The sequence below is a fragment of the Parasteatoda tepidariorum genome, chromosome 7 (genome assembly GCF_982258835.1).
Source record: "Parasteatoda tepidariorum strain Cologne lab strain chromosome 7, Ptep-v5.0, whole genome shotgun sequence".
Lineage (NCBI taxonomy): Eukaryota > Metazoa > Arthropoda > Arachnida > Araneae > Theridiidae > Parasteatoda > Parasteatoda tepidariorum.
This window is the reverse complement of record NC_141761.1, coordinates 98071255-98093718: the sequence shown is the minus strand read 5'-3', so window position 1 is coordinate 98093718 and position 22464 is coordinate 98071255. Positions and strand designations below refer to the sequence as shown.

General features: G+C 28.9%; 1 protein-coding gene across 8 annotated transcripts in view; it reads right to left on the bottom strand.

Moving 5' to 3' along the window:
- Positions 1–22464, bottom strand: part of LOC107445081 (SEC14-like protein 2) — a 40912-nt gene that overhangs the window by 10494 nt on the left and 7954 nt on the right. For 5 of the 8 annotated variants that reach the window (XM_087168335.1, XM_087168334.1, XM_043054518.3 and 2 more), the window contains 7 exons: positions 15547–15628; positions 12486–12561; positions 9443–9486; positions 6735–6797; positions 5248–5341; positions 2750–2844; positions 1871–1949 (listed from right to left, as the gene is read on the bottom strand). In XM_087168335.1, coding sequence (XP_087024461.1) covers positions 1871–1949; positions 2750–2844; positions 5248–5341; positions 6735–6797; positions 9443–9486; positions 12486–12561; positions 15547–15597 — 502 coding nt within the window. In that variant the 5' untranslated portion in view covers positions 15598–15628. Of the gene's footprint in view, positions 1–1870; positions 1950–2749; positions 2845–5247; positions 5342–6734; positions 6798–9442; positions 9487–12485; positions 12562–15546; positions 15629–15715; positions 15781–20347; positions 20630–22135; positions 22197–22464 lie in introns of those variants that run through there. The other 3 variants (XM_087168337.1, XM_087168338.1, XM_087168340.1) reach the window with 3 other exon arrangements.

Below are 22464 nucleotides of genomic sequence, written 5' to 3'. Positions count from 1 at the left end.
GGGAAAAAATGGAATCCTAAAAATGTTTATTTAAAAATAAGCATTTGAGTATAATATCATGTTATTGATTAGAATTAATTAATTAACATGCATTAAGTGGACATTCATACCAATATCTAATCGTTTGTACAGAGAGCAAAAAATAAACAAAACACTCTGAATAACTTTTGATATAATGATCAGATTTTCCCATACTTGGACTCAATCTTAATGTTTTGAGGGGGTGACCTCAAGTACGCTACGTGCATGCCTACAACTATGTTTAAAACTATGCTATCGAGCACAGAATTTGTGAGCTTATATCGACACAATTGAAAAGCTTAAAATCTAATATATATAATTCTTCTACGTGGCTCCCAAATTTTGGCTGTATTTCTTTTCCACCGGTGGCAACGTTTGCTTTGTTTTGTTTACGTTACTATTTCTCTTACACGGCGAATCGACCCATGATTGCCGCTAAAAATGTCACATGCCAAATTTAGCTGAGGTGGCTCAACATATAGCGTTTTTAAAAACGGAAACTGAAATAACCAGAGAGCATCAGCTGCGGCAATCTCACACTATTAAGTTAGGCAGAAGTGAGAAGTCTTTGTCGATAGATCTCTATTTTAGTATTTTGTCGAAATCTCTTTTTTTCACGAATTTATATATTACGAATTTATTTGACGATTTTTGATTTATATCACGAATTATACTATTGCACATTTCTAATAGGTTTAACGAATTACATGTCATTCATTTGAATTCAAATTTATTTTAATGACTTAGTATTTACTAAAAAGATGTAATTTTTTTTAAAAAAAAAGTTTTTATACGGATTTGAATGATTGTTTTGAATTCTTAGAATTTCGTGCATTTGCAATGTACCTAAGTTAGTAGCGAGCGAAGCCATATAAGATTGGGTAGCAATTTTCGGGGGTTGGTGAGCGTTAGCTAGCAGGGGGCGCAGCCCACTAGTAATTTAAATATTATTATTAAAGTCATTTGTTTCCCTTCCCCTATGACTATACTGCACGCGAAAGATCGCATGTTTAAGGAATGTCTTCAGGTGACTGTCTCTACACGAGATTGTGTCTTCACGAGATTGGGTCCTAACGGGATTGTATCTTCGCGTGATTGCGTCTTCGCGAGATTGAGTCTTCACTAGATTGAGTCTTCACGAGATTGTGTCTTCACGTGATTGTGTCTACACGTAACTGTGTTTTCACAATATTGTGTCAGTAAGAAATTGTGTACAAACCAGATTCTCACAATGCTGACACCAGATTTTTTGACTGAAAAATAGAGTTCGAGTATGATTTTATCAAATCAAATTTTTCCGATGAAAAACTAAGTTTTCAGCAAATCTTGGTAAGATTTCAAAGAGAAAAATTATTCATTTTCTGTGTGTGAGCGCAAATGATAATTTTATTACAAAAAAATTTGTTTTTGACAGTGTTTGACAAAATAAGCTAAAAGGTTCGTGTTTTTTTTTTTTTTTTTTTTTTTTTTTTTTTGTCTAATATGTGTATAATACTCTCGAAATTTAGATACCAAGTCCAATATCAAATTATTGGTTTAATTATTTTCCTTTCTTATGAAATTTACTCCAAACAAGGATTATTTTAATTAGATGATCGTCTATATCCAAAGTATATTAAAGCATTTGTAGCGTCTATCATTTAGTTACTCGACGTAAGAAGCAAAATGAATTAATTCTGCATGTAAATAAATTAAAACAATTGCATTTTCTTTAGTTTCAGTATAAATTAGTAAGTATATAACAGAATTGCTTATGCAAATTTAAATATATAACAATGGGTAATTTAGCTAAGAATTTTAGATTTAAAGTAACTTGTTATTTCAGTATAAAATATTTTAAAAAAATTACCGTCTTTATTAGTTGCTTTTGCAAATGTCAAATCTTTGAAATCATCTATGTAAACCACAGTAGTGACTAATTTTCCAAGCTGTAAAAAATACCAATATTTTTATAGTTACAACAAAAAATTTTTTTTCCAAAACACATTTATATTAAATAAAATTAAATTTCTTATCGTGTAACTAAAAACTATCTTTATACAAGCATAAATATCAGATTATAAAATTCCTAGAAACTCTAAATTCCCGAATAATCGTTTTGGTTAGAAACATTATTTTGATCTTTATTTTGAAACAAAAAGCCTGCAAGTTTTAAACAAGTAGTCAACAATATGTGTATCAATGTAACGAAGTAATAAAACTTGTTTATCCAACGACAATTTCATGCAAAAAGTATTTTTCATTATATATTTATTATTTTTTATTATTTTAATTAATAGTTGTTGAAAATTTTTTAAATTGCATGAAATACGATTTTTGCATGATTTTAAAGAATGTAATTTTACATAAAAATATGCAATTTTGCATAAAAATATGCAAAATTTGAGCAATATTGGCCGGATAGTCAAATTTAAAAAAGTTCTAAAATTAAAAAACGTGTTTGTGTTAAATTTCGTTACTTAAAATATCATCTGCACTAATTAATTAACATATTTGTTATCACGCCCTCGAACCATTGAGTCCTAATACATGAGGATCCAATCATTAGATCAAAAGTTGTTCAGGTGGTTCATTTTTTTGTACCTATTTATTTTAAATAATTTTTTTAATAAATAAAAAAATTTGTCTCACGGTAATCATCTGTTTCAATTACCTACAAAACAAAACATGTATAATTAAAGGAATATAGATGCCAAATTTTACAACATATTTCATTATAAACTATTACCTTTTCACTTTGCTGTTTACACATCAACATGTCTTGTTCAATCAGATGCACGTTATATTTTATAATATCCGTTTTTTTCAATGAGTTCAGAAAACCTGGTGAAAATATTACTATTATAATATTACATCTGACATTTTTCCCATTTATCATTTAAAAACAATTTATATTGAAAATGGTAAACTGCATATCAAAGAGTTTGTGGACTAAATATAGGCTAAAATCAGAGGTCGGGTAAACTGCTCTATTTTTGTAGTTTACTACAGCTGCAACTACTTTGATACAAACATAGTTAACTACAACTACTTTTTTTAATATAGTGAATGCAAACTATTTACTTTCGAAATGTAGTGGCGACTTCCCTACTTTAGAGAACCGAACTTTGCTGGAGCGATTAATGTACGCCTGTATAATTTACACTGATGGAGAAAGTAATTTATACACTACGTTTAATATAGTTTTGAATATAAAACTGGCTTATATTAAACGTGAAGAATTATTTAGAAATATTTATTCATATTTACATGAGCCAGTTTGTTATTCTAAAACATATTTTTCGAATTTGTTCATTTAATTATAATCATCAATCTTCAACTGTTTATGACCCCCTTGACAGTGAATATTAAATTTAAGAAATGCTCGGAAAATATTAAATACTACTTGCAAATTTCGTTAAGTGTTTAATGCTCTTTTATTTTCACTAAGAAATTAAGTACGCAGAAAATATGTTACTTGGCGAGAATCAAGGGGCACCCTAAAATATAGTCTACCCCTAATACGGACTCGAAATCCGCAATTTTCGCTAACTCAGGTCAAAGGGGCATTTTAAATTGCGACAGAAGACCCATCGACTTCGAAAAATTAGTTGTGTTAGAACTCTGTTCATACACTAAACTAATGTAAAAAGTAGTTGCCAGGAATCAATACGAACTACTGTTTTTTTTTTTTTTTTTTTGTATCGCACAACTCACCACACTACATTTTTTTTTAAAAAGTAGTACACTTCACTATAAGCTACGAAAAAAGTAGCGACTGCAGTAGTTTCACTACTTGTAGTGAGCTACTTCCGACCACTGGCTAAAATTTACTTAACAGTTATGAACAACTGTTACATTCTTACAGCAATTCTGAAAATAGCATAATATTCATAAAAATTCATCATTTCATGTGAAGCTCGAGTCCTCGAAAAACATCCTTTTGTCATGAATAACTGTTACATTTTCGCAGCAGTTCTGAAAATAGCATAACAATAATAATAAAATATCATCATTTCATGTAGCGCTAGATTCCTTGTAGAACATCCTTTCATCGTGAATAGCTGTTACATTCTTACAGCAGTTCTGAGAATAGCATAATAGTCATAAAAATTCATCATTTCATATGACGATAAAGACCTCGAAGAACATCCTTTTTCCATGAATATCTGTTCTATTCTTCCAGCAGTTCTGAAAATAGCATACTATTCAAAAAGTTCATCATTTCATGTAACGGTAGAGTCTTTGAAGAACATCCTTTTATCTAAATGAGTATTAGAGCAAAATAACTTTGTTTGGAGGTACCTTATGAAGACCTACCTTCTAAGAACTTCAGCTCAATGAATTACAATCAAATGAAGTCCATATTTTTTTTTTTTTGAGCATTAAATTATACTTGTTATTGATGCCACAAGATTTTTTTTTATTTCCAATGGCAGGCCAATTTAAAGGAACAAAAAGGATAAAATAACAAGAAAAACAAGGCAAAAAGAGATAAATAGAATAGAATGCATAGTGACATGCTTAGCCCATACGGGCCCTAGCCTCCTAGTAGCGTCCACACACAGTAGTGGAGCTGAGCACAGGACAGACGGAAATATGGGGCAGGTCCATGTCCTCCCCAAGGCAACAACCCATTTAGGACAGTCAAAAATGTTTATTCTAAAAAGGTGTTTGGCCAGACAGTCATGGCCCCTTACAAGTCTAAAGAGAGCAACTGCCTTAAACCTGGGCTGATTTGGGATAGTTAAAATATGGTTGAACCAGGTTTTGTGTATATTGCTTTCACGGAAATTCTCTGAGAGCATGTTCTGGAATTGGTTTCGGACCAGCAATTTAAATGAGTGCAGAGAGATGGAGCAACGAGATGCTTGGGCAATAGTTGTTCCTTTCTTGGCCAAGAAATCAGCTTTTTCATTACCCCAAATCCCGCAATGTCCCGGGATCCACGATTTGCTTGCCTTTTAGTGTCAGGTCTTTCAGACAATCAATGCATTTCTGAATAGAGATGGATTGGGGAATCAGTGGAGAGTTAATATCAAGAAGTGTGCTGCGTTAGAGTCAGATAAGATGACGGCGCTAGAAAATTGGTCAGTACGACACTGTAATTGTTTTAAGGCAATTAGAATAGCCTCGATTTCACCGTCGTGAAATGCCACAAGATTAGTTGCATTTTATTAATATTTCGTTTGAATCAAATTCTCTAAAACATACATATGAAAGCAGTACAAAAATTGAGTTGTTTACCTTTAATATCTGCTGCAGCGATTGTTACATAACGAACTGGAGATCCTTCTTTATCAAACCCAAAAAAATTAGATGGTGTATATTTTACAAGAACCTAAAAGATATTTCATTTTTAAACCTACATTTCAAACACATGCATCATTTAAGTTAAACGTTTATTCTTTTAGATACATTGAAACATCATTACGAATATAACAAAATGCATATTTTTACATTTTGAGGTGTTAAATATGCTCTCAAAAATGTTTATAAATTAGGAATCGCATATTAAAAACCAAGCGAAAACACGAATAGAAATTTCTTAATACACAACATAAAAATCTTATTTCACAACTTAAAATATTGTCTTCACACATTACTGAGCATATTTAAAGTTAGTCCTCATGATCTTTAAAATTACATCTTAACGCGGGAAAAAATCTGATAATTAAATCAGAAGTTATAAAGCTGTTAAGGTTTGCACAGTACATTTCATTAACTTCCTAGAAAGAAAGTATTTCTGGAAGTCTTACATATTTCGTCTTTTACATTGATTAAAATTAAATTGAAACGGTTAAATTGTTTACTTTAGGAATCACAAATATAAAATTTAAGAGAGAATACGAACAGAAATTTCTTACTTCGCAACTTAAAACATTACTTCACAACATAAAAATCTTACTTCACAACTTAAAATTTCTTTACAAATTACTTAGCATATATAAAGTTAGTCCTTATAACTTTTAAGATTATATCTTAATGCGGAAAAATTAAATCAGAAATTGTAAAGTTGTTAAGGTTTGCGCAGTAAATTTTATTAACTTCCTATAAGGAAAATGTTTCTCGCAGTCTTACATATTCCGTCACATTTAAGTGAATTTAATCATTAAAATTTGATTGAAACGGTCTAATTTTTGACAATTTACTCATACAATAAAGGACATATTTTCTATTAAACACTTGTGTGGAGAGAGTTATTGATAATGTCAACCTTCATCTATGTAAAGGTACCCCAACATAGAATCGAGTTAGCATGTTTTATATACTTGTGAATTGGAATTGCATTTTTGTAGTGGTAGATACACTACAGTAATCCCCCACCAGAATTATATCTGCGATAGAATTCGATAAATGGATACCACTAGTAGATTCATTGCTGTTTTGCGAGAGGCTGGGAGAGCTGTATTAAGATTATTACCACTAGTTGATTCATTCATTTCTAGTTGATTCTTTGTTTGTTTTTGTTAGAAGTGGGGTGAGCTGTATTAAGATCACCATACTTTTTAAGTTCTGAACGTGAGAGCTGTATTAAGTCAAGGTAGGCATGTTTACATCACGTCCGAAGGTCACCAATGAAGGGAGAGTAGTTATTGACCGTGTTAACCTACATCTATGAAAAGGTACCTCAACATAGAATCGAGTTAACATGTCTTGTATACTTATGAATTGGTATTGTATTTTTGCAGTGGTAGATACACTACAACTTGCATGAATAAACATATATTTACCTCTGGAGGCTTATAGTCTTCTAATATTGTATCTATTCCATATTCCTTTCTGAATGAGATATGCTGAATATAAACAATACTCAATAAAATCAATTTTTCATAAACCAAATAAATTAATCTATAACAATTGTTTTACAGGAGCGATTATTTCTTTGAAAATTAACGAAAGCGTTTAGTAGAAGTTAAGAAATTAAGAAATTCTTAGAAAAAAGTTTTTGTTAGAATAATTTTTTTTTAAACATGGCCAAAATGTGATTCACTTTAATTAAATATTAAAAAAAACAAAGTGGCTGTATGAAATAATATTTATAAAAAATTAGCTATGTCCAAATGGAAAGAAGGATTGATAATGTTTAAAAGAATAAATAATAAACAATGTTCAAAAGGATAAATAATAAACAATGTTCAAAAGGATAAATAATAAACAATGTTCAAAAGGATAAATAATAAACAATGTTCAAAAGGATAAATGATAAACAATGTTCAAAAGGATAAATAATAAACTATGTTCAAAATAAGGCTTAAAGAAATTAGTGTCTATTAAAAGAAATAACATTTGAAAGGAATGACATTTGAAAATAATTTTCTAAATAATAATAAAGGGAAAAAATTATTTCCGTTCATTTATAATTTAACCCATTGGCAAAATGGGTCTTGTTTTGGGTTTTATGGCGTGGGTAACTTATTTGGACGTCATCCCACTTTTCAACTGTGTACAAGAGTAATAATGAACAGTGCGCATGCGTCGTCATTGCATGTGTTGCTATAGTGACCGCTGCTGTTTTTATTTTTATTTTCACTAACAGGCATTTTTAATGTATTTACATAATAATAATTTAAAATATCCTTACATTCTTTTAAATATTAACTTATAATTACTGGCTTGACAGTGATTTCAATATAAATATGAATATTGAAAAAGGAAAAGTATTTTGTGATGTTTTGAAACACGTACATAAGCAGGATTTGAAAACCAATCCAATGACAATCAGTTTTTGCAACCCATGATTTGAAATGTGGCCCTTAACGGAATCAATCGAGAAAGAAAAAGTATTTGACCAATGGGTAGCCAGTGATCATAATAAGGCGATAACAACTTTTTCCTTCTTTATTTTTTAATTTTTGTCTGGAATAACTCAACTAAGCATAAGGCCGCAGACTCGAGTATAATATACCTTTAAAATTTCATTCTCTTAGTATTACAGAGTTTATAATTACAGAGAAGTTAAGTCTTTAGCATGCAGAAATGCAATAATTCTTTTTCTCAAAGCGTATAAAAATCACAACAGTTTCCGATCAACTGGGATCAACAACTTTTGGCAGAATTCGACTATTACTGTTTTTCACCTGGAACAAATCACACAAAAATTTTCATGCATTTATGCTATTAGATTTATGGTATTCTTATTATTAGTTGATATTATTAGATTATGGTAGATAATTTGAGCATATAAAATTAAGTAATCCTATCCGCAAATAAGAATTTTCAATGAAATAAACTCCTTTTTTAGAACTTTAAAAGCAGAAAAATTATGAATCTCAGAATGTCCATGCTTTAAATCAAAAGCATAAACTAACCGTTTTCTAGTGCTACTTTGTTCCACGGAGATGGCTCCAAGACGAAAAGAAACTTTGAAAAATGCATTGTGATGACGTCATATTCGATCGTCGATTTCGTTATTTTTAGTACTTAATATCCGTCATATTTGGCACATTTAAGCCAATTTGGTCCTGTATGGTCTTATATTGCTTCTCTTACTTTTATTGCTTTATATTGATATCTATTGCTTCTTTGTATTGTTTTTGCTCTGTATTTTACAATACATCAATATAAGAAAAATTTCACTGAAAAAAGCGAAATGATTTTCAAAGTATTATAGCATATCGAGTAAGTGAAAAAACTCAACAAATTTGTAAATTTGTTAGAAGTGGTTCCCAATTGTTTCGGCTACGGAACCCTAAACAGTCAACATTCCTTATAAATAAAATTTATTAAAAAAATTTTGAACGTTATAACCCATAAAAAAACTATTTTTGAAATAATTAATTATAGAATGAAGATTTTTCATTGCTTTTTCATCAATACTCTTAAATTAGGTTATATGTTCGATATTTAAATGTGCAGTTCTTGTTCTAGATCTAGTCTAGTTATGAGTTTGTTTATGGTGTATATATATACGAATGAATAAAATGAAGTGGAATTATAGTTTAGTTCGGGATGAAAACTGCTGTTGAAAACAATTATTAGGGAAACATATTTCTTTATTAAAGAATTATTTTATTTGGATTTGTAAAACGCGATTGGAAATACTAATGCAATATTTTATAAATGCTTGTTCTTGCCATAATTTTCTCAATATATTGTTAAAAGAAACGTATTATCTTTTAGAAACTGCCATGTCCGTTTCATTGGCAATTTATTCGAAATAATTTTATAAAGACAATCGAAAAATTAAATGAATTATGAATTATAGGTTTTATCTAAGTATCACCAGACGTTTCTAAACTCATCATTGGTTACAAAAACTCGCTGAACCCTTTTATCTCTTCCACGGAACCCTAGGGATCCGCGGAACACCATTTGGGAACTGCTGTGTTAGATTATCCTCTAAATTGTTTATCGGTTCTCATAAATAGTAAAAAACTGATAGAAAAATTGAGCAAAAATGGAAAAGATTTCATAATTTTTAAAAAGAAACAGGACTTACTTTTCGGAGCATGCTTTCGGCATTCTTAATATTAAAGTTTCGAGCTATAATAAGAAAAAATAACATTATTTCGTTGAATATTTATAACATACTTTAAACTACAAATACTGCAATATTTAATTTTGAATTTTTAAAAAGTTTTACTTTAAAAAAAGTTTTTAATATAAATAAAAAAATAACTTACTAAAGGAATCATGAATGTTTTGCCTTTTTTTTTTCAAACCTTATATTTATAATGAATATTGTAGTTCCTAATTTTGAATTGTTTTATTGTGTGATCAATAATAAAATTCGTTGGTTAGATACGTGGAACTTAAACAGCTTATTATTTGTTATTAGCTTAATATTTTATAGTTTTCTTTCTTTTGCTGTGTAGTTACATTCCTTATCTGCTCAAATCATCACCAGCTCTAAAGAATTTTTAAAACGTTTTTCTAATTAATTTTATTGAAAAGGAAGTGGTTCGAAATTTGCATACTAATGAAGTGCCAGTTATTACATGGAATTGTTACTGCGAAATTCCGAAATCAAGAGAACGTCGATTTTCACCGGTGAATGTCAACAATCACTTAGTCAAACTTCTTCATCATCCTCCATACTCCCTAGATTTAGCCCTCACTATCAACCACTTCCTGCTAAGTTTGGAAAACATTTTCAATAGAAAAACAATTGTAATGCCGAAAATACGGTTAAACTGACCTTTCAGAAATCCATTAACTGTCGTCTTTCTATGGTTTTATCTCACTTGATTGGGCAGCTTACATGGCAAAAAGTGCAAAGGAAATATGTGTAAACTTTGATGAATGATATAGTCCCTTACATCTGTAAGCTATCAACCGAGCTCTACCAATTTCATACTTGACTTATATGGCGGTACTTGTGAATAAGGAAAAATCGTTGAGAATGTGGTACCGGTTAAATTTTAAGAAAATTTCAACTAATTTTCGAAGGAGGAATTTGGATTCAAATTAATAATACAGAGAAAAGACAATAATACAGTGGAAAATAATGCACATGCGATACAGAGGAAAAACAAAGCATATGCATGTTTGCATTTACTACACTATTCTTTACTGAAATGTTTCGATTGTTTTTGATATGATGAGAACTGAATAGAAATTGAAAAAAGAAATATTGCTTCATGTTACTGGCAAAAATTTCTCCTGGCTTCTGATATACTGTAAAATTATGATTATAGTAATAATTAACAACTATATGATTGTAGCAAGAAATTTAGACAGTTATAAAGTAGACATAATATAGACAGTTAGACAGTCGCAAAATCTCTCATATGAGTTGATCTTGATAGAACTACTGTGATAATAGCTGATCAATTAAATGAATTTGGAGCAGACAAAAATGTATGAATATCACATGTGCGAAGATTATTGCAGCTATATTGGAAACTATTTAAAGTTTAAACAACTGTAAAGACTTTCAACAGAGAAATATGAGTTACTATATAAATGCCATATACCCGTTGCTCTTCACTTTAATGCTATGATAATTGATGCTGAGTTAGCAAGCAATTGTTTTGGAAATTAAATAATAAAACTAAGTTCGTCATATAAACATCACGTATACATTGAGCCTCGTCCCGCAGTGGACTGATCGTTAAGACACGGTTCCCAGCAGATCACCGAAGTCAAGCATCACTGGCTGCGGTCAGTGTGTAGGTGGGTGACCACTCGGATCAGCCTCGGACAGAGGGTGCACGTTATCGGTCCTCGTTAAACTGTTCTACCATAAAACGCTCGACTTCGCGTGCAGGTCGTCGGACTACCGAAGCAGATGTGTCATCCCTCTGCAGAGGCTTAAAATTGCGATGGCATGTCTTCGGATCATCCTCAGGGATGTTTCCCAGACCGTCGCCAATAGCCCATTATGCAGCTCGAGTGCGGCGTAAATGAACTACAACAACATTGAGCTTCACTTTATGATGAATATTGTTGTGTTGGCAACAGTTCAAAAATTAAGACGATCATAGCAATTTGGAACGGGTAGAAATGTATTCCATTCAGGGATTATATACGTAACTTTTTATTGAAACACTGCATTATTACTGTTATGCGAGCTGTTTAAAAGCTTAAGACACTGATTGAGTATATATTTTCAATATAGTTTCATTCATATCATATATTTTCAAAACTGATTTTGACAACTTTTTCGTATTCATAAGACGAAAGTTTCGGCACTGATTCTTGAGATGTTGGCTGATTAGAAATACCTTTAAAATTTTGAATGTATTGCTTTTAATCGTCAATTTGTTCCTCCTCTTTTAACCCCATCCTTCTCGCTCCCGTGGTATTTCCGGGCTGGAGTGTTCAGTAGTAACGTGACAATAAGAATGTAACTAATTCATTTCCTTTGCCTGGAAAACATTTTATTTATCATTTTACACACCAGATGGCAGTACCAGGATATTTTTAAAGTAATTGTAGATAGTTTATTTCAAACTAGATGTCAGCACTAATCAAATGCATAACACAAATACAAAAGCCAAAAAAATAGCCACTTTTATGACAGTTTTCTTGAAAATTAACAGATCGTTAAGGAGTTAAATACTGATTAACGATTCTTATTGAGTAAGTTCTAATGAATCTACATATTTAAAAAGAATTTTAAAAGTATCTATGTATGGCAGAGATTGCCAAAAGCCATAGATAATAACTGCCCTTATAATTCAGCGAATTATATTACGAATTCTTAAATCATATTATGAATGTAGTTTATCACGAATTCTGCCACAAATTTGATATTTTATAACAAATTTTCATAATCACTGCCTTCATAATATATTTTTAGGATCTTTCTTAAAAATAAAGTGAAAAATGTATTCATGAATGCATTGTATGAAATGTATTCATGAAAATGAATGCATATTAAGAGTTCCAAATAAGTATTCAAACAAAGTGAAAACAAAACCACTATCGAGATCTGACGAATTGCCATTGAGGAAGGCCGGATAAAAATATCAAAACGCACAGTTTCAAGAGGGAAAAAAAGAATTGAAAGTGGAAACATTAAGTTTCTTTTTACTTACCTTTCAAAAAGCGATAAAACAAGCTTGGATCTTCTAATAATTTGGGTGTCAAATCATGAATAGTCCGTCTTTTCAACTAAAAATATAAAATTACAATTACAATTTAAAATTGTATGGTGCAGTGCACTGTTAAATCTGCAGTGTATAATCTCTTCGAGTTTAATGTTGAACAAACCAAAAAATTTTATTAAGATAAAAGATAAAATTACAATTTAAAAAGATAAAATTACAATTTAAAATTATATGGTGCACTATTAAATCTTTAGTCTATTAAATCTATTGTCAATATTAATCTGTAACCAAAAAATTGTATCAGATAAAATTAAGAAAAAAGATAATATTACAATTTAAAAAGATAAAATTACAACTTAAAAAGATAAAATTACAATTTAAAAAGACAAAATTGCAATTTAAAAAGATAAAATTACAATTTAAATTTGTATGGTGCTCTTTTAAATCTGTAGTTAATAATCTCTTCGAGTTTAACGTTGAACAAACCAAACAATTGTATTAAGATAAAATTAAGGTAAAATATGAAATTACAATTTTAAAAGATAAAATTCCAATTTAAATTTGTTTGGTGCACTATTAAAACTGTGGTGTATAATCTCTTCTAGCTTAATGTTCAACAAACCAAAAAATTTTATGAAGGAACATTCTTTGGTAAGTTAGCACCAAATAGAGATTTCATATACAATTTAAAGAGTGTAAATAAATCTTAAACTCGTATAATGGTTTACACCAAGATCACGCGCTTTCACACCATCCGTTAAATATTTTAGCTTCCAAAAACACCAATGTTGGCACGCTTTGGATATCGTCTGACGATCGATTTCAGTTGAATACAAATGGGCGAGAGTTAGTTGTTGTTATCGGCGATTTTATACATATGGGCAAATCTCTAGAACCTTTAACCTATGGTGTCTTCAAACTTTTCTTATAAATATATAACATAATAAGGGAAAATTAATTCTAATAAAATTACAGGAGTAACTATGCATTACTAACTTTAAGATACGTACAGTTTTGATCTCGAGTAACTTGATTTTGGCTTTCATTTCTTACTTCAATCCTACGTTGGACGACTTTTCATGAGTGTCGCTTAGAGAGTTTAACATACTTTTTATTTATTTTTTTCAATATGTATTCTGTTTAAAAAAAAACTGAAAATCACTAAAAACATAATTAAGTGCATCAGCTGTACTATAGTATTTTCTTGAATGATATTTTTCGTAAATATTGACGTTTGCAAACACTTAAAGTTTGTCGCGAAATTTTGGCACGTCAAACCGTAACCATCGAAAATTGAAAAAAAAGGTATACAATCCAATTCTGCGAGTTCTATGTTAGTGATATTCCAAAAGCTTATTTAAAGTAGAACAAACTTGTATCATTATTATAGATGAATATTTTTATTTGCAGTAATTATAAATTAATCGAATTTATCCCAAACTGTCATTCGGTGAGGTAGCAGTAACGATGACGCAGATCTAAAAAGTAAATGTTAAAATCAATCAAAACTTTGATCACACGTTTGTCATTGCCCAATTTATTTTCTGCGTTATGTGCATCATTGCGTTGCATCTGAGAAAAGTTTTCGATCTATTCCCTAGGTTGTCCAGACCGTAACCCTGTCAAACCGTAACCACAGGATTAAGTAATTGAATTTAACATATCAGAACTTAGTTTTTCCCTATGTTTTATTAATTGAAAATATTTTTTGACTGAAAATAATTGAAGTAGGCCTTTTTATACATTTTATAACAATTTAACTTAATATTAAAATTTTTCAATTCATTTATGATACTAATAATTTTTGATGAGAAATAAAGGGTAAATAAGGAAAATTCAAAAATTTTAATTTTTTGTTTATACTTATAAGGGCATCGAAATTTTCGATGTTCACGATTATTTTCTGATATTTCATACATTTTCAAACAATCCTGGAGGTTTAAAATAGTGTGCCTATATATTTTTTTTTATTTTTTTTATCAAAAAGTTAAAGGTTCTAGAGATTTGCCCATATACTGAAACTAAAAAAGTTCCCTGAATGAATATCTTTGCTTGTATAAGAAGAATGTTTATATTTTAAGTCTTTGTAAACTCTATTAAATAGTTTCTATCAGCTTCAATTCTGTTAAGTCTAGTTCCAATTTGTCTAAATATTTGCTCTGTTCTACGTGTATGTTTATTTACAATCTTTGTTTTAAAGAATCAAATTAATGTATGAATGCATCCTAAATTAATGATTTTCTCGGAAAAATAACTCTAACGCTATTAGCAAAAAATATACCTACTATGTGAGATTAGGTTAGAGGAAATTTCGCAGAACTATGTATTGGATAAAAATTATGTGAATTGCATAATTGAAAATTTCGTAAAATAAAAGAGCAATTTAGTCCACACAAATCTTTTTAAATAGCTTGATTTAACGTATCAGCATGAAAACCTGTAATTCTATTGTTTGGTGAGGACAAACTATGTACTTAAGATTAGTTAACAATTTTCACCAGGAAGACGTTTAACTAGTTATGATTATGTACATTAAGTTTAAACAAATTGCTATCTAACTAAGAGATAAATAAAAGTAGATTGAAGGTATGATAAAATTGTCAAATAGAAATAAGAAAAACGTTCAAGGAGAAATCTCTTATATATTTAGATAGTGATAATGGGGGCGAAAAAGCTATAAAACAATGATAAAATTTAATCTAAAATTGAATCTACTTTAAAATAGGAAAAACCAAAAAGATGTAAAGCAGTAAGGGGAAATAAAAAACAATTACAAAAGCAAATATCTTGTAATTCGATGCAATCTGATATGATTGTCATTGTGAGAAGCACATAAACTTCGAAATTTTAGAAAATTATAGTTTTTATTTTTATTACCCGACTACCTCTTCTCTTCCAAATTTGAATTTGAATTAAGATTTGAATCTTCATTCCAAATTTGAATGAATTACACTATAGTCTTTAAGACCCTGTATAAAATTTAAAATAATTATATTCATAATATACATATATATATTTCTAAAATGAAATTTTTTTTCAAAAAAATTACCTCTTCGATGGCATTTTGTTCTTCAGTACTAAGTTGTTCCAGCCAAGTCATGGTTTTTCACTTCATTAGTTTAGTCTTTAACCTGTAAAAGTCAAAGTCATTTTAAAAAAGAGTCAAGGAAATCAATTAGGCGTATTTTGAAAATAAATTTCAAAATGACTTTTTTAACTCAACAACAATACTTTAGGACAAAACAAAGTTTATGTAATATTTCGTGACTTTCAACTTTGAACGATAGCATATTATCGTAAAGTTTTGTTTTTTTTCTTCTTGTAGATTTTATCTATTTTCTAGAAAATAACAATAAGAGATGAATTGACAGAACTGTTTTTATCATTTGCATCGCATCGGCTATTTTAGTCGACATTTTATTGATAACCTGTCATTTCATGTAGTTAAAGGAGAAGTGTAGACATAAAATAAAAATAAAATGTCTTGAATAACTTATGATTCAATGACCGGATTTGTACTTGATAAGCTGCGGTTTCTGATATTCGCAGTGCTCAGCTAAAATGCAAAATGCGAAAAATAAAAAGGCATCACCCCAAATAACTTTTGTTCTTATGATTGGATTTTCACAAACTATGTGCTAACCCTAATTTTTCAAAGATATGAACCTCAAATATGCTAATTAAATTATGCTAAGTTACGGAATCAGACACAAAAACATGCTTTCTCTGAAAAGACGTGCATTTTCTTTAACGCATTTGGATGTTTGGCTATGAAAATAAGGGGAGGGGGGTAGTAGCACTCTTGAAAAATATGGCCCTCATATTTTAGTTGGGACAGCAGTTTAAAGTTTATGCCCCCTTAATGATAATTTCACTTTTTGAATACTTTACCACATTTCAGGAACTAATGAAGAGAATCGAGATTAATAATGTTTAATATAAAATATTTGTAGCATAAAAATAGAAATATAATATAAGAATAATGTTTATCTAAAAAAGTCCATTGTAAGAAACAAATTTTAACAATTATTTAATATTTTATTCCATAACGCTCAAAAAAATTTTAATTCATGAAGCACATAAATTTTGAAACCATTTTTAATTATGCAAGTTCAAATAACGAAATACTCAATTTGAGCGAAGTTGGTCGAATAGTTTCTGAGATATAAATTTCGAAAAACTTGTATTTTTAAACCTTCATATCATATGTTGATTGGTTAGGTTCAAATTTTGTACTTTGTCATTTAAAATCACGCAGTTTAAAATTAAATAAAAATTTGCTTACCTCATAACACAAAAATCTTTAGATTCTTGTTAAATTAAGTAATACAATAATAACAAATAATTATTAAAATCTTTTTTACATAGAATTATATTTGGACAAAGGAATTTTATATTGCTTGAAAAAAATTATTGATACGTTTAAAAATTTCCCGAGCTATAGCGAAATACTTAAAAAGTTAATTTAATATTAAAGGGCCAGAAACTTCAACCGCTGTCCTGCCTAAACCGTTGGGGCCATATTTTCTAGTCATCCCATATTTTGATAGCCAAAAATCCAAATCTGTCAAAAAAAGTTTGTTTATTCAGAGAAAGGTTTTTATGCCTGATTCTGTAATTCAATTAATAGTTAGCGCTAATTATTGTGAGATCAACCTTTTGAACTATTCAGATTGGCAGTCAGTGCGTGAAAATTCGTTCATTTGAACAAAGGTTAATTTAAGTGATATCTTCTTTATTTTGATCACTGTACAAAATTATTTGAGTGCGCCCTAAGGAATTCTGACAATTTTAGTTGGATGCAAATTTTAGCAAATTTTTTAAAATAATTTTTTCAGATATCGGATTAATATTTTTTTCCGGATACCTGAATAATTAGTTTTTCTTCGAACCAATAGTTATTTAAGAAAATTTTGTCATATTTTTTGCATCGTTTATTTTGTAATTACCCCTTTTACTAATGTACTTTTTAGAATGATTGTTAAAAGTGTAATAAAAAAGAGAGGTTACAAATATAAGTCGTAAAAAGATAACAAAATATGATGAATAATTATTGAGGGCATAGTTTGAACCTTGAGAATAATTTCAACTTCGATAACACCAAAATTCTTTCCTCCAATGGTCAAATCAGCTCACCTTGATATTCTGGAATCTTGTTTCATTCACATGAATACAGATTCCCTAGTTAATGAAATGATTTTCACACCAACCACCTGGAAAAGCAGCCTCCCCTGATTTGCCTTTCTCGGTTACCGCAGTTTTTCTAGCTTTATTTTTCACCTTTATTTTATTTTCCTTTTTCTTCGTTGGCCACGTTATGTTCTATTTTTTCAATATGTTTTGTTTTTCTCCCTCACGTCTGGTAAATCTTGAATAAGAACGCCTGCTTTCGAGCATTCAAAACATATCGATTTTTTCCACCTGAATAGTTTCTGTTCTTGCATGTTTGATTAAGTAAACAGTTTTACTTAATAAAAATTTCAATAAATATGCATAAGAATTCCATCAACAAGATATTTAAAGGGTTTAAAAACTATCGATGCTCTAACATTCTATGAGTTCTAAATTCATGTTTGAAACCTCATAGGGGACAACATTTCGTTGTTAACTTTGTCGTGCACGATGTCGTGTTCGATTACGCATAATTTTGTGGAAGATCATAGTTATATCATAATCTTATGTCTTTTTTTCTTTTTTCAAATTTTCTTTTTGATATCTTGTTTCTTTGAAACAAAAACACATTTGATCATGCGATTGAAAATTTATCTCATCAAAACATTCGTTATTTCATGTCTTTGAACTTAAAAGTAATCATTTGCAGCAATGAACGAAAATAAGATTTGATGATAAGTGAACAGAAAAGTTGAAGAACCTTAGAGTAGTGTGGTATATTAATGCACCGTAAAAGATTGATGCATTTTAACCAAAGAAAGTAACGATATTTCTAAATTTTTGTTCACAATATATTGAAAATGTTATATCGAATGATAAATATCGATTAAATAATAATATCGCGATAATTATCGACAACATTAATTTAGAGATAATAAAAGGATGTCGCGAGTAATTATCGACAACATTAAATTAGAGATAATAAAAGGATGTCGCGAGTAATTATTGACAACATTAAATTAGAGATAATAAAAGGATATCGCGAGTATGAAGCAATAATTGACGACGATTTAGAATTAATATAGTATAGTCAGTATTATTGATAACGATAGCTATCGAATACGATGGTATTAGGGACATAATCGACAAAAATATAAAATTTCGTACTGTCGATAATGATAATTATCAAATAAGATGATATCGTGGGTATTATAGACAACGATAAATATCAAACATAGTACGATTAAGAGTAGTATCCATAAGGTTTTGAATTCCTGATTTTGGTTCACAATAGATTGAAAATGATATATCGCACGATAAATATCGATTAAACGATAATATCGTGATAATTATAGAAAACATTAAGTTAGAGATAATAAAGGGATGTCGCGAGTATAAAACAATAATTAACGACGATATAGAATCAATATAGTACTATAGCGCGCATTATTCATAACGATAGTCATCGAATACGATGGTATCAAGGACATTATTGACAAGAATATCAAATTTGGTACTGTCGATAATGATAGTTATCCAATACGATGATATCGTGAGTATTATAAACAACGATAAATATCAAACAAGAGCCTTATGAGTATTACGAGTAATACCCATAAGTTCTCGAATTCCTAAATACACTGACATTAAAACCTCTACCCCTTGAGCCACCGTGCCTATAAAATGTTGATCAAATCGTTAAAAAATAATACAAACGGTGTTAAATTATTACCAGCCGAAACATATACAGGGATGCCCCAAGCAACTAAATATGTAAAAAGTGGTAAAAACTAAATTCGTTTTTATTTATTAAATTAATTAATCATAACTACCACAAAACATACATTATAAATTTTTCATTTTAAAACTAAAACTAACTAATTGAAGCATTGTAAATTATTCATATTTAACAATTTTACTTTCAATACTAAACTGAGAGATAAAAGTAAGAAAATTGTGAATTTTAATTTCGTTTAACAGATATTTTGCTTTTTATTAATCAACACTTTTTACATTTTTAATCGCTTGTGATATCCTTGTAAAGAGATAAGCTTAAAATTTAATTGCATGTAAATATGAACTAAATTAATAATATTCAAATAAAATATGATAGCTCATAAATAATCATACATACATAAAATCAGATATTAAATTAACGATATTTTAAAAACATCGTTAAATACACAATAAAGACAAAAAAGAAAAGAGATATTAACGGAAAAAAAATTAAGGAAATTAACAATAAGTTTTGTTTACTGCACATAATCTGCAAGTACATAGAACCCATAAAATAAGTTTAAAATTCGAAAAAGAATACCAATGGATACATTTTTTATAGAGAAGAAGAAAAATTATTAATAAATAAAATATCCATTAAAATATATTAAAAAGTTTTAAAAAAATTACAAATCAAAATGTCGGAAGGCAAAGTAAGGAAAACATATAATCTCGTCATCAGCTCACACGATTAGATCCGCAAAGAAGAGTGCTTTCTAATATTGTATAAATATTAACAAAGCAAAATATATCAATACAGTTCCTTTAAATTTTAAATATATTTTATTTATTAATAATTTTCCTTCTTCTCTTTAAAAAATTTATAAATTTATTTCCATGTATTCTTCGCATTTTTAACTTCGATATATATATATATATATATATATATATATATATATATATATATATATATATATATATATATAATTATGAAATAAGAATAAAAATATAAAGAAATTTACCTTTCTCAAAGAACTATGTTCAATTTCAGTTAGAAATGGAGAATGTTTGCCGAAGTAATATCATCAATTGTAAATTTAATTTGCTCTAATCAACTAAGACGAAAAAATAAATAAATCTTCTATTCATTTTCGAATTAAGTATTGAGACTTTATAGTGTTATTGAGACTTATTAGTCTAGGAGCAAATAATTAACAAATAGGTCATGGTCAGGGGAGTAAATGTAAATAAATATTATGAAATATACAGACTACGATATTCATTCAGAAAGTTGGATTAGAACCTAAGTCTCATTTTCAGATATCTTATTTTTCAACTCCAGACGCGTCAATAAAAGATAACGTTAAAATAGCTCAATTTTTGACCCTGAAGATGATATTGCATATTAGATAATGTTTGAATTGTTAGTCTTATTCAATTGAAGCATTCTGTAAAGTTTTTCTTTTATCGGTCTGAATTCATTCTTTATGTAGGAGTACTAAAGTTCCTGTAATTGAATAATGGCAGAACGTAAAGATATTTTAAGCCAAATGGCACACAGGTCAATGTAACCTGACTGTTATCGACTGTAAACCGGGAGAATTTGATAGCTTTTTTCAATAAAATTTATATGTAATTGGCATTCTTTATTTTAATTTATTGCATAAGCTATAAATAAATAAAATTCTAAAACATACTGAAATAAAGATACTATTAATGTTAATTATTAAAAATATGGAATAGAATTTCCTTTTTATTACTAATTATAAAATCAGTAATAAATATTATATCTATTTCTTATGAAATTTTAACAGGAAAACTTTATAGCGTGAATCTAATCACTTTTAAACAATTAGTTTGAGAAAAAGTGCTTGCAAAAAACAACGCTTGATAAAAATTTAGAGCAGTTTTTTTAAACCTTTCCGAATACTCACAGTGATTCAACAGTGTGCAGATATTTAAAAACAATATTTTAGCATTAATATTATACAATATTTTACATGAAGAAATTGAATTTTAACATGTACAACATTTTAAATAAATTTATAGAATGTAATCTTAAATGTTAAATGCAAAATTTGCACAAAATCGGTCTAATACTTCGGGAAAAGTCAATTTTTAAATATACGACTGGGTGGATCCTAGAATGGTCCACCCCGTGGCGATTTTGTTTAAAATCTCGCCAAGAAAGTTTTTGAAACGCCAAACTAGGTTTCCGGAAAATATTTCGGGGAGATAATTTTGAACTTCCGATCACACCACCAAAATTCTTAAACCTGATTGGTTATTTGATATGTATACCTACGCGAAAGTTGGATTTCGTTAGAAATGAGGTAAAAGGGTTTATTTTATCGCCATTTATGCTTCTGATAACTTCTTTTAGAATCATTGTTGGTATTTAATTTTTTAACAGTAATGTTATTAATTACCGTTATTATTTCATTTTTTAATTTAATTTTGTGCGGTACCGGTTGAAATTGCCGAAATTTGTAATAATTGAAATTGTTTTTTTTTTTTTTTTTTTTTTTTAAATCAAAAATCAACGTTGATCCCAGTAATAATCGCCAACTTGGCGAGATTTCAAAAAGTCGCCAAGAGGAGGCTCTGCTAGGATTTTACCTATGCGACTTTTTAAATGTTTGTTTATGTATGTATGAAGACTTTTTTGAGCCTGATTTTGTAACTTACGTTAACAATAATATTATGTCCTAGTACGTGAAAATCCTAGGATATTCAGGATATTGAATTTTCTATTTTGCCCATAGATAAGTGTTTTTCCAATAATTAACACAAACTCAAATATCACTCACTTTTAGGAGAAATTTTCTTCGCAGATGTTTATAATTACTTCAATGTAAAAGTTTTTTTTTCTGAAATTTAAAAAGAAATAAAGCTAGTGTTTTTTAACAAATGTTCTACATAATTATATAACAACTTGTTTTTATTTTGAATTTTTTTATGATGACTTATCACGCTTGAAATCTGGGCTGAATACCGGTGCTCATGTGAACTTATACTTTTTTTGTTTTTAAGCAAAAATGGAATCAATAACATTAATTTTCTTGCTATTTCAAACCATATAATCAAAAACGTATCTCGAGGTATTTTGACAAAATATACTTGTCATGAAATTCATTAA